Genomic DNA, 13,095 nt, shown 5'->3' with positions numbered 1-13,095 from the left:
GTCAGGGCAGGTTTGAGTCACACTCCTGGGTCATCTCCCAAGGCCCTGCTCCTGTGCTCTGACACCCTCAGTAGCATTGGTGCTGAGGCTCTGCTTCCCATGGGCTGTTCCCAACCAGTGACGGGTCATACCAGTGACATTAAGGCAGGACACTCCTGGGAGACAGGGAGTCCTCTGATGACCAACTGTACCTTGAGGACTCCTCTATGGCCTTGCTTAACTCTCCTTAGATTGCCTGTGGTCTAGGACATGTCCAGGAGACCTTCTATCCTCTGTCCATCACGGGGGGATCACACTCGCATCTTTGTCTGCCGCCTTTCTCAGGGTAACCTGTCTCCCTCACTATATCTTCTGACAGGTGTGTCCCCTATAAAATGCTGTAACTTTAATCCCATGATGGAACTTGCTTTTTGGAGTATCTGGACTGCAAAATCATTTTCATATCCACACCAGTGTACTCTTACTTATTCCAATTTATAAAATCCTTTTGCTTATTCAACTACTTCTATCTGCATTGGCACCATTTTGCTGGTATTTGTATTATGCTTTTGAGTTTGTCAATGTTCATGGCTTTAAGTAAATTTGGGGGTAGTTGGTTACACAGCAACGGATAACTCATAAAGCCTTCTTATATCTGCAGGAACAGATTCTCCAGGCTGCCTCTCACTCGGTTCTCGATACTGGTTCGCTTTCTCTTTCGGGCCTGCACCAGGGTTTCTGCTTTGCATATCTGTGCAGGTGGGAAGGGGGTGACAAGGGCAAGCTTTGGACTTGCTGAGTAACAGCATCACGGGGGTCTGTGACTAGATGTGTCAGCAAAGCCAGGTGGTATGAAAAGGCAGGATCCTGGAAGGGTTGGCTCTGGACCTTATCCCAGCAGAACTGAGGAATTTTACTCCATCCCACTGAGAACCACTGCACCAAAGACGGAGAGCTACAAGCTAGGGATGGAAGCAATGGAAATTAGGCCAAGAAAGGGAAGGTCCCCATGTATCCCCCCTCCCACCCTCACCTCCTGAAGATTTTCATTGTTGTCAGCTTCCTCCACCCACTTCTGCAGCAAGGGCCGCAGCTTACACATGTTCTTGAAGCTAAGCTGCAGAGCCTCAAAGCGGCAGATGGTCGTTTGGCTGAACACCTTCCCTGGGGGAGGCCAGTCAAAGGAGAAGCAAAGTGAGGGAGCATGCAGGGCCCTTGTGACCCTGAGATCCAAGCTTCCCACCTCTTCCCAGAGGGAGCTCAAAGCCCAAGCATCTTCTCCCTCTCCCCACTCCTCTTCACGGGTGAGGGTGGAGTCTGCCCCTGTGCCTCCCGCACTCCCTTGATGGGGAGGAAAAGGCCTAGATTCAGGAATGTTCCTTAGAAGGGAGATGTGGTCAGAACATGCTGAGGGGAACCCACCAAATAGAACCCCCAGGGTGAGCCCCACATCGGCCTGTGTATATCCCAGGGTGATCCTCTTCTGCTTCAGGAGCTTGGCAAATTGCTCAAGTTCTTTCTGCAGAGCTTTGATGTCCTGGAACTGGATTTTAAAAGGCAGAAGACTTGTAAGAACATAAACACACCAGTTATCAATCTCCCCTTTCCATTCGGGATTCAAGAACCTACGTGTGGCCCCAAGGAATAGTCTGTAGAAGTACCTCTACCTTCCAAGCTGCCCACCTAACTTCTAGAAATAACTTTTCCACAAATGTCATTCACCCACTCCCTGTTCACTGACTCATGCATGTAACAAGGGACTGGTCTTCCCCCAGAAACTGGCACATCCAGGGGATGCAGAGCACCATGAAAGGACAGAGAGACCCTGGACTCGAGGAGAACACCTGTCAGGTTATGAAGGTTAGAAGCTCTTTGCTGGGCGTGGTGGCTCAATTCCAGCACTTTGGGAGGCTGAGGTGGGCAGACACGAGGTCAGGAGTTCAAGACCAGCATGGCCAACATGGTGAAAGCCTATCTCTACTAAAAATACAAAAATTAGCCGGGTGTGGTGGCATACACCTGTAATCCCAGCTACTCAGGAGGCTGAGACATGAGAATCGCTTGAACCCGGGAGGCAGAGGTTGCAGTGAACTGAGATCGCACCACTGCACTCCAGCCTGGGTGACAGAGCAAGACTCTGTCTCAAAGAAAAACAAAAAAAGAAGCTAGCTCATTTAATACTTGCAAAATTCTCTTTCACTCAAGTATCACCCCCAGTCTAAGGACGTTTTGACATTAGAGAAATAGGTAAGCTGCTAAGTTCTGGGTTAATTAAAAAGGAAGAGCATCATGTCTCAGAAGCTAAATTCGGTATACTCTCCCCAGCTTGCTTTGAGGGCCCCACAAACTATGACATGCCATGCGTGTACCCAAACACAGCAAAAAAGCAACAGGTGTCATAAGAATGAATAAAGTGCTTTGTGTGTACTTACTGCTCATTTAAAAAATTGATTATCCCTCATCTTTACTGTATCTTTTTCACTACAGAGGCATCCTAATTGATTTTTGAATTCAAGAGATTTATCGAGCACCTTCTATAAGCCAGCGGCTATACAAAGTGGACAGGGCCCTGACGCCCAGAGTGACAGAAGTGCTGTGTGGCACTTGTTCTCCAAGTCACCCACTTGGATCTCTTCCAAGTGCACTTTCCTTTTTTTCCTGCTCTATCACTTTTTAATAATAAACTTCCACTCCTGCTCTGAAAAATAAAAAAGGAAATAAAATAAAAAATGGCCAGGCACAGTGGCTCATGTCTGTAATCCTAGCACTTTGGGAGGCCGAGGCGGGCAGATTGCATGAGCCCAGGAGTTGGAAAGCAGCCGGGGTAACATAGTGAGACCCGTGCTGCCCCTTTTCCTACCACCGCTGCCTCTGTTTAAAAAGAAGTTATGGAAAAAAGTAAAGCAGTCTGGGAGCAGTGGCTCAAGCCTGTAATCCCTTTACTTTGGGAGGCCAAGGTGGATAGATCACTTGAGGTCAGAAGTTCAAGACTAGCCTGGTCAACGTGGCGAAACCCCATCTCTACTAAAAATACAAAAATTAGCCAGGCATCGTGGCACTCCTCTATAATCCCAGCTACTCAGGAGGCTACGGCAGGAGAATTGCTTGAACCCAGGAGGTGGAGGTTGCAGTGAGCCAAGATCGCAACACTGCACTGCAGCCTGAGGAACAGAGTGAGACTCCGTCTCAAAAAAAAATAACAATAAATAAATAAAGCAGTCTACAGGAGTAGAGTAAAGGAAGGAAAGAGATTATGGAGGACGGTGACACTTTTAAAGACAGAGAAGGTGATTATCTGAGCAAAGGACAAGAATGGCAAGGCCCTGAAGTGGGCCTGCCAGAGCCCAAAGCTGGTCTGGTGGCTAGGTGGATCCTGTTGCGGACGTAGTGACTTTGTTTTAGTCCGAGTGAAATGATCTCTCACTTTTTTTTTTCCCCGAAGATGGAATCTCATTCTGTCACCCAGGCTGGAGTGCGGTGGCCTGATCTTGGCTCACTGCAATCTCTGCCTTCTGGGTTCAAGCTATTCTGCCTCAGCTGCCTGAGTAGCTGGGACTACAGGCACCCACCACTATGCCCGGCTAATTTTTGTATTTTTAGTAGATATGGAGTTTCACTGTGTTGGCCAGACTGGTCTCAAACTCCTGACCTCAAGTGATCTGCCCACCTTGGACTCCCAAAGTGCTGGGATTACAGGGTGAACCACCGCACCCGGTCTCATCTTTTCTTTCTTTCTTTTTTTTTTTTTTTTTGAGAGTTTCGCTCTTGTTGCCCAGGCTGGAGTGCAATGGCACGATCTCGGCTCACCACAACCTCCACCTCCCAGGTTTAAGTGATTCTCCTGCCCCAGCTTCCCAAGTAACTGGGATTACAGGCATGCGCCACCACGCCCAGCTAATTTTGTATTTTTAGTAGAGAGGGGGTTTCTCCATGTTGGTCAGACTGGACTCGAACTCCTGACCTTACGTTATTTGCCCGCCTCGCCTCCCAAAGTGCTGGGATTACAAGCGTGAGCCACTGTGCCCAGCCTCTAGTTGACATGTTGGCCACAGACAGTAGGGAGGAAGCAGTAGAATTCGAGAAGCTACTACGGTAATCCCAGCAGAGATGATGGTGGCTGAGGGTAGGGGGTTAGGTTGTGATTGATTCAGGATATTTCCTAAGGATAGGATGTAGGATGTGAAAGAAACTGAGGATGACTGGGCTTGGCCTTGAGCAACTGGGTGATCGGGGTGGAGCAGTTCAGGGAGCCATCACAGGAGACAGAAAACGCGGTAGTCATCTAGTGTCTAAATGGCATTTAAGCCTTGAGGGTGGGTAAGAGGAAGGAAGGGTAGATTGAGCAGAGGTTGAAGGACCGAGCCCTGGGGCATGCCAGTGAGGCTGCCGGGGGACAGAGGAGCACAGCTAGTGAGGAAAAAAACAAGGCCTTTTTGTAGTCCTGAAGCCTCAAAGGGTGCTTGATCATATCAATTTCAAATAGGCTGTTTTCATTCCCAACTTCTGCTCAGCCAATAACTCAAACTGGTAAATGCCCTCTGCTATCTTAGATTTTCCAAATTCTATTTTGGGGACTTGGAATAAAGTAAACACCGGTCCAAATCCTTGCTTCATCATTTAGCAGTTAAAACCCGTTAAATAGGATAATAATACCTCCCCCTAGGAGATTTTGTGCTGGTTAATGAGGTAATGATGTATAAACGGAGCACACAGCCAGGCACTTAGGAAGTGGACCACAATTGCCAGCCATTATCATTCAAGGCTCAGCAGTGACCTCCTGCAAAGAGGCTGGGGCTTCTCGGTCACTCCAGAAACCAGTCACACCTTTTTGTGAGGTCTCAAGGCTTAGTACTTGATCTCTAATTGCTTACACTTGTCGCCTTGAAGGACTGGAAGATACATCTTTAATAGTCCTCAGCAGGGCTGGATGCCTTCAATCCCTCAGCAGCTCTACATTTGGGGAATGGCCTGGAGAAATCTCTCACCATTTTTCTTGTTTACAACTTTGGAACCGAGGCTGAAGTCAATCAAAATCCAGCTCTCTACAAGGGGTGCCAGGGTGTGCACCTTAACACAGTGGCAAGTCACTGGCCTGAGGCACAGGTCAAGGGAAGACAAGCCCTATACTTGACTGCAGGTAAACCCAGCTCCACACGTGCACACACACAGCCCAAACAGGAGCCCCTATCAGAAACGAGCCACACCCTAGACTTTCAGAAACAATAATCCTGGGATAAGCACTGTTTTTATCCCCAGGCTCTGCTTAACCCTAAGGCCAAGATCTTGGGTCTGATAAGGGTCAAGCAGGACTAAGGGTGGGAAAAGGAGCTCAAACCAACCCCAAGCTGAGTCTGGTGCTGGGCCGGTAATGAATGACCTGACCCTGGGCAGGCCTATGAAATGTGAGAGAACCTGACAAGGGCTGGGCCAGAGCAAAGGCCAGCCTGGGCCAACTTCCGACTCTCCCAGGCCTCTCTGCCCTCACCTACAGTCGATACACACCCCTCCCAGGCCAAGACAGCTGCCCCTGCCTGCTCCTCTCCTGGGTGCCAGGTATGGGCAGCTGCAGGTGACCACTTCCCCATCAGGCTGCCCTGTCATGACCACCTCCCCACACCCCAACCCCATTGAAGCTCACTTGCCTCCTCCGGGTTTTGCTCCAGCTTCTCCTTCTCCAGCTTCACGGCACCAGTGGGGACGGTGCAGGGCTCTGGGGAGGCCCCATCGGAGTTGCTCTCCACCCCGGCTCCTGCTTCGCCCTCAGGCTGAGAGGTCTCCAAGCCACCTTGGGGCACTAGCCCCACTCCAACCTGAGGCCCACAGTACGCCATCCCCCCACAGAACTCATATGGCGGGGGGCACGGGGGAATCCCCCACACCTCAGAGCCTGGCCCAACCCCCGGCCCGATTCCTGGCCCTCCAGGAGGGCCTTGGAAGCTTAGCCAGGTCCGAGGATCAACCCAGCCCGGCTCCGGCCCCCCTGGCCCATCACCTCCACCTCCTGGAGGGGGCGAGAAGGCGAAATCCGAAGCCAGGTGTCCCGCCATGGGGAAGGAAGGCACCCCAAGCCGGGGGCCTGGTGAAATGAGGGCTTGCTAAGGGACTACTCAACCCCTCTCTCCCTCCCCAGTCCCACCCACTAGCCTTGACCTCTGGCCCCGCCCCCTGGATGGGTGGAGGAGAGGGAGGTGGGGGGGAGAAACTGAGGCGAAGGATGTTTGCCTAATGGTGGTGGCAGTGGTGTCTGTGGAAGGGGACAACCGGAGACACAACTGGGCGCCCCTCCAGGACCTCGGCACAGGTCCCCCACCGAAACCTTTTTTTTTTTTAGACAGGGTCTTATTTTGTTGCCCAGACTGGAGTGCAGTGGGGTACAATGCTGGCTCATTGCAGCCTCGATCTACTGGGCCGAAGCAATCCTTCTGCCCCAGCCTCCTGAGTGGCTGGGACTACAGGCTTGGACAACCTCGACCTGCTGATTTTTTTATTTTTAGTAGAGATGGGGTCTTGCTATGTTACCCAGGCTGGTCTTGAATTCCTGTCCTCAAGCGATCCTCCCGCCTCTGCCTCCCAGTGTCAGGATTAAAGGCGTGAGCCACCACACCCAACTTTCAACTCCCAGCCTGCGCCCTGGCACTCTCTCGGGCTCTGCACGTCCCAGCTGTCTGGAATCACTCCTACACCACCATGTTCTTCAGGAACCCAGGTGCTTCACCCCCTCTCCAAAGACCTCTGGCACTGTGCCTTCACGGGGAGCCAGTCACCCTCTCAGCTCCTCAAATTTATTGAATGTGTGTGTGGAGCTATCCCTCAATGCATCAACAGCCATAAGCACACTGGCCAGCTGCTCCCTGATGCCCTCCCCCTGACCCATCCAGAACCCTAGGCATTCCCATCCAGATACTGGCCAAATCCAGCCACCCCATCTGCCTGGCACCATCTGCCCAGCCTGCCAAGTTTCACCCCATCTTCAAGAGTAGACTGCCAGACTGGGCCTCCGTGTGTATCCCTTCCACCCCTTTTCCAGAATCATACTCTGAAGTCTCCTCATCTAACAGACTGAGGAGTTGGCCCCTACTTCCCCTCAAGGGACCAGGCTTTGGACTTACTGGGCCTCAGTTTCCCAACCTTTGCCCAAACAGAGGGATCTGACACCCGCTTGGGGCCCCCTCCACTATAGAACCTGCACATCAGGTTCCTTGCTCCCCTCTCAACCAAAACTCAGACATCTAATACCACAGCAGGCCCCGTTCTCCCTCCCCCACCTCCCTGGCCCAGGCCTCCAGCCCTAGGCCCTGGGTGGGGAAAACCAAGGAGTAAGGAGAAAAAAATATCTGACTTCAGGTTCAAAGAAGCCTGGGAGGGACTGGGGGAAGGGGGCAGGACAATGGCCTTGGCTGGACAATCCCGGTCCCCAGAGGGGGCAGCTCTAACCCTAAACAAGTGCTCAACCCTTGAATGGGCCTGGATGGCTCCCCTGGGGACTACTTCCTGCTCCCCAACCCCCAGTCCCAATCCCCTCACACAGAATCCCCTTCAGAGACGCTAAAAGGAGCTCCAGCAACCCCCCTCTACAATCCCCTCAAAGACTGAGCCTCAGACGGGCACCAAGGGCCCCCCACAGGGACCTAGGTATCTAGTTCCTCCTTCCTCTGGGGGACTCAGGCATCCAGCTTCATTGTGCATCCCTCCCCCAGCCCCCAGATTGAGGGATGTGCTTTGTTTAGTGGGGCTGGCTGGCAGAAAGATGGAGAGGAGGTGGAGAGTGATTTGTGGAGGGGTGCAGGAAGGCTGCCCTAAGCTCCCCCTCAGGGTCTGTTTTTCTGGGCCTGGCCTGAGTATCCTGAGGCTCATGCTGCTGGCCTAGTGCTTGATTCTGTTTGCAAGAGAATAGCCAACGGAATGCCTGTCTGTGAGAGATGATGTTTGTCTGTCTGCTCCCAAAACTTGATCGCAGTGGAGGTCCTGGGGTAAGTCTGGGGGCTCCAGAGGGGGCTCTGGGCCAGGGATCCCCACAGCTTCGAAGGCCAGTAGGCCAGGTCTGGACTGGGCACGCTGCCCTCTGTCGATTTAAGTAAGGCTTTTCATTGCAGGCTCCAGGCTTAGCCCTGCCTGGGCTTGTCTGCTGGGGTCATTGGCTCTGCCTTCTGAGGGGTTGGGTGTCCTGTGGCCAGCTGTCTTAATCTTGGTAGCATCCGTGAGTCTTTTAAGCCTTTTCCCCCACTCTGTCATGTTGCCTTTGTTCATGTGCCCATCTCCTGTCTGTGTAGACTTTCTGAGCCTAATTGTATGCGTGCATTTCAATACCTGCCACAGATCTGCCTAAAGGTCTTCAAGGCAGTGCGGTTGGAGCTGTGTTCACTTCTCAGCCTTTAACTGCCCAAAAGGCAGGTAGATTACGGGTCCTGGTGGGGGTGGGAGGAACAAGCTTTGGAACAGGAGGAGGCCCCTCCCCAGCCATCTCAGTCCCCAGGACAGAACCATCACGGCACCTTTGTCATGCATCTCTCTGCTGTCTGCCAAGAAGACGGCCTCCCAGAGGAGGGGGAGGGGCAGGCCTGGGATTTGGCTGGAATCTCCACACCAGTGTTTCTCAGCTTGCCATCCTACAGGTTCCCCAAAAGCGCTCTCCCCAAGCCAGTCCAGAGAGTCCCTGCTGCCCATTTTCCTAGTGGTTCCTAAAACACCTTCCACAGTTTCCCCACTCAACACCACCCTCTTGTTTTTAGATTACAATTTGTACTGTGGGTGGTGTATTTCTGGCTTGGGCAAGAGGCCCATTCCCGAGAGGGATGCAGACAAGGGGTGGGTGCCTGGGTCCCTGGCTGCCTTGTGGCTGGATATGAGCCAGGTCAGGGGTCAGCCTCCTGCATGCCTAGAGTTCTAGCCGGCCCCCTCCTGGGGTGCTCAGGGTTGATGGGAGGTTGAGGCATGCTTTCCTTCCGTCTCACTGTCCTGTTATGCCTGAAGGGTAGGTGGCTTCACTTCAGCCAAGGTCAGCTCTCCCAGGCCCGGACCAGTGCTGGGGACCACCGTTGGGCCTGGAGGAGACTGGAAACCAGGCTGAGTCATCAGAACTGGTCCCATGATTGCCTGGGTCTTAGAAAGTCACCATAAAAAGATACTTCACATACACCTTTATTATGACAGTACAATGTCAAGACTCTTCACAGAGCACTGCCAGGGGACCCAGGTGAGGCCCACCTCTCCCCACCAGGTGTGGCGGCTGGCATGGCTGGATGGGGAGAGGTGAGATGAGCAGCCTTGCTGCTGTCAGCCCAGTCTTCCCGCTGTCAGCCCAGTCTTCCCTTCCCCTCACTGGAAGATGGGGTGCTGTTTGGTTGAAAAAACAGCTGAAAAAACTCAGTTGGGACCAATAGAGACTTGCTCTCGACCAGGTCTAGGAAACCACTTATTTTGACTTCTTAGGCCTGTCAATCTGAAGGCAAAAGAAAGGGAAGAAATGGAGGGCTGAGGGTTCAGGCTTGGCCCACCGTGGGAGATGATCTCTCTTAATAGTAATTTAGACAGATTCCTTTGCTCAGTGTGGACCAAGTCCCCTCTTCTCAACGATGGAACCTCTGATCTCCACCATGAGACCTGCAAACTGAGGTCACCTTATCCCAAATCCAGACACTCTTACCTCAAATAGAGGAGTCAACTCTAGTTGTAGCCTATAGGGAGTCAGAGGTGAGAGAAAGAGGAGTGGGGAGGATTGGTTAGGAACAAACTAGGAGGTGTGGACCAGGTTCTAAGTCCTGGCTCTGACTCCCTGGCTAATGGCACCTCCCCCTCCTGTGCCTCAGTTTCCTCACCTAGTAAAGAGGATTTGGACTAAATGAACTCTAAATTTCCTTCCAACTCAGACATAAAATTGCTGCCCCACTCTCATATGCCCTCCCATCTACCCACCCCACTTACTTCACATGGGAATGTAGACTTCTCTCAGCATACCTGTGAAGAGAAATGGGGGTAGGAAAGCTGGAAGTGGTGTTCAATGAGAAGTTGGCACAGGCCTCCCTGTACCCCGCCACCTACCTCCAAGCAGCCTTCCTGGGGAATCTGGCAGGTTTTCCCCTGAAGTTTGATCAAGAGATATAGGAGGAAGCCAGGAGCAGTGGCTCATGCCTATAATCCCAGCACTTTGGGAGGCTGAGGTGGGCGGATCACTTCAGGTCAGCAGTTCGAGACCAGCCTAGCCAACATGGTGAAACCCTGTCTCTACTAAAAATACAAGAAAAAATGGTGGTTTTTGTTTGTTTGTTTGTTTGTTTTGCATGTGGTGGTGCATGACTGTAATCCCGGCTACTCAGGAGGCTGAGATACAAGAATCACTTTAACCTGGGCAGCAGAGGTTATAGTGAGCTGAGATCGAGCCACTGCACTCAGCAACTGCACTGCCTGGGCAATAGGATGAGACTCTATCTCAAAAAAAAAAAAGAAAAAGTAAAAAAGAGAGAGAGATAGGAGGAGTTTGAGAGCCCAGTTTTGATTTGGTTTTCATTGCTTGGGTGTTTATAAGAAACATACCTGGGCACGGTGGCTCATGCCTGTAATCCCAGCACTTTGGGAGGCCGAGGCGGGCGGATCACAAGGTCAGGAGTTCGAGACCAGGCTGGCCAACATGCTGAAACGCCGTCTCTACTAAAAATACAAAAATTAGCCAGGTGTGATGGTGGGCACCTGTAATCCCAGCTACTTGGAAGGTTGAGGCAGAAGAATTGCTTGAACCGGGAGGCGGAGTTTGCAGTGAGCCGAAATCGCATCATTGCACTCCAGCCTGGGCAACAACAGCGAAACTCCATCTCAAAAAAAAAAAAAGAAGAAAGAAACATACTTCAGGAGGTAAAACTTCTCATGGGTAAGATGGGGGAGGAAGGAGAGGGAGAGAGAGAGACAAAGACAGAGAGAGATGGAGAGAATGTATACGTATATTGGGAGAAGGCAACATAAGTCAGCTAGAGAGGAAACAGGACCCCTAACCCACTCCCCTCTCTTCATATTCCCTAGGCTGCTCTTCTTGAAATTTCTTTTCTCAAGCCCCAGCCTCCCAGAGAGACTGATGTCCAGTGATGCTTAAGGTTGCTTCCAGCTCTGATATTCTGAGCATACCTGCTGTCCTGCCCTTTCTCCACTTCTTCCAGAGGAAGGCACCTGCAGCTCCCGCAACAACCACTGCGGAAGCCAGAAGCCCACAGAAGATCCAGACTGGGGGGTGCTTCATGTGGGGAGGCTCTGAAAGGCAAGAGGGTATGTGGGTCTCTGTGAGACCAGCCGGGCTCCCTACCTTTGCTACATGCCTCCAAACCCCAGTTGCTCATCTGAGGTTACACAAAGACTCAGCATCAGCCCGGTGCGTCACCAGACAGGAGAACCTATGCTCACGTCAAAGGGATCGCAGCGGACTGCTGACTCTGAGCAGTGCCATGCCCCAGGGGGTAAGTGGCTTAGGGTTCCAGGGACTCGGGGGCTGGGGCAGGCCATCCCTCAGCTAAGTTAGCTGGACACTGGAGGATAGAGGTCAAGGGCCTAGCATATTGGGATGGCTCTTCTCCAGGGGCTTTGCAGAGAGTCCCATGCACCAAGGGGAGTAGTGGGACAGGGAAAAGTGGTAGCAAAGACCTCCTAGACAAACTGGCTGCCTCTGGTCTTATCAAGCTGCCACACATCCTCCACACCAGGACTTCAGGCACCATTCCACTGTGGTCCATGGTGACTGTAGGTGATGCCCCACCCTGAGAGCCCTTGGGTGCTCAGCCCTGGGTCAGAACTTGAACACCAAGTGGGAAAAGGGCTGACCAAGCACGGGAAAGGAAAGGCAAGCAGAGTGGCTAGGACGGTCAGCAACAGAGCTGTGTTCATTGAGGACATGGGTATTGGAGTTTTGAGGGCTGGCTGAGGGGCCTGCACTCCATCCCTCCCACAGTGCCCTCAGCTCCTCCACCTTCCCCGCACTGACCAGTCCGCAACTATCAACTACCTACGGTGGGCCGTGGTCCCACCCCAGCTTTCAGGTATTTCCAGAGAGGGTAGATGCAGCTCTAGGTCAGGAAGGATTGTTTCCCTCCCTTCTCCCCTTCTGCAGCTCTGCTTGGTTCTGGCTGGCCTTTGCTGGAGTTGAAAGACTCGAGTGTGCTAAGAAGGAAGTCCTGGCCGTCATAGTTGTAGTGCCAGTGTCCCCAGCTGCTCTGGTTCCTCAACAACTCACAGACCACTGTGGTCTGGAGGGTGTGTGACTCTGAAAAGTCAAAACCCCAGAACTCCAAAGTTACAAGAGGGCAAAACGGTGGCTCTCTCCACCTCCACTCCTACCTCCTCCCAAAATGCCTGAAATTCCCTTCTCTGATAAACCCTCACTCATTCCCCAAGACAAATCTTCTCTGTCATCCACATCCCCACTGAAGTCACGCTGCATCCACCCTCCCTCCCCTGCAGCAAGCGGCTCCCTCCCATGTACCCAGCATGCCCTGTTCAGCCACACATACCCACCCGCCCTCCTGAAGGCCCAGCACAGACAGCACTGTGTTTAAATCCCCGATCTACATGCCAGCTACTGGCTATATGCCCATGGCAAATGTAACAGAATCTCTCCAGGCCTTGCTTTCTTTTTTTTTTTTTTTTTTGAGACGGAGTCTCGCTGTGTCTCCCAGGCTGGAGTGCAGTGGCGTGATCTCGGCTCACTGCAAGCTCCGCCTCCCGGGTTCACGCCATTCTCCCGCCTCAGCCTCCCAAGTAGCTGAGACTACAGGCGCCCGCTACCTCGCCCGGCTAGTTTTTTGTATTTTTAGTAGAGACGGGGTTTCACCATGTTAGCCAGGACAGTCTCGATCTCCTGACCTCGTGATCCACCCGCCTCGGCCTCCCAAAGTGCTGGGATTACAGGCTTGAGCCACCGCGCCCGGCCAGGCCTTGCTTTCTTCATTTGGCAACTGGACATAAGCATAGTCTCTACCACACAAGTAAGAATTACATGAGATAATCCTTGCCAGTGTTAATGTAGGACCTAACAATAAGAAATCAAGAACTAGTAGCTGCTATTGTAAGGTGTATTATTGGTAACAGCAAAATGAACAGCACTTACTAGGCTTAAATGTTTGCTCGATGAAAAAAAAATGA

General features: G+C 52.2%; 1 protein-coding gene across 1 annotated transcript; it reads right to left on the bottom strand.

The window, feature by feature from the left end:
* Positions 1-628: 628 nt before the first annotated feature.
* Positions 629-12,877, bottom strand: LOC114675366 (POU domain, class 5, transcription factor 1-like). The gene is made up of 5 exons (XM_078001386.1): positions 11,964-12,877; positions 5,622-11,214; positions 1,402-1,522; positions 1,013-1,143; positions 629-730 (listed from the first exon to the last, which is right to left on the bottom strand). The coding sequence occupies exons 2-5, from the start codon at positions 6,024-6,026 to the stop codon at positions 629-631; spliced, it is 759 nt and encodes a 252-aa protein (XP_077857512.1). The 5' UTR covers positions 6,027-11,214; positions 11,964-12,877.
* Between the last annotated feature and the right edge of the window lie 218 nt (positions 12,878-13,095).

This window comes from Macaca mulatta, chromosome 4 (assembly GCF_049350105.2).
Source record: "Macaca mulatta isolate MMU2019108-1 chromosome 4, T2T-MMU8v2.0, whole genome shotgun sequence".
NCBI classification, from domain to species: domain Eukaryota; kingdom Metazoa; phylum Chordata; class Mammalia; order Primates; family Cercopithecidae; genus Macaca; species Macaca mulatta.
The sequence above is the reverse complement of the archived record's forward strand: the minus strand, read 5'-3'. Positions and strand labels throughout refer to the sequence as shown.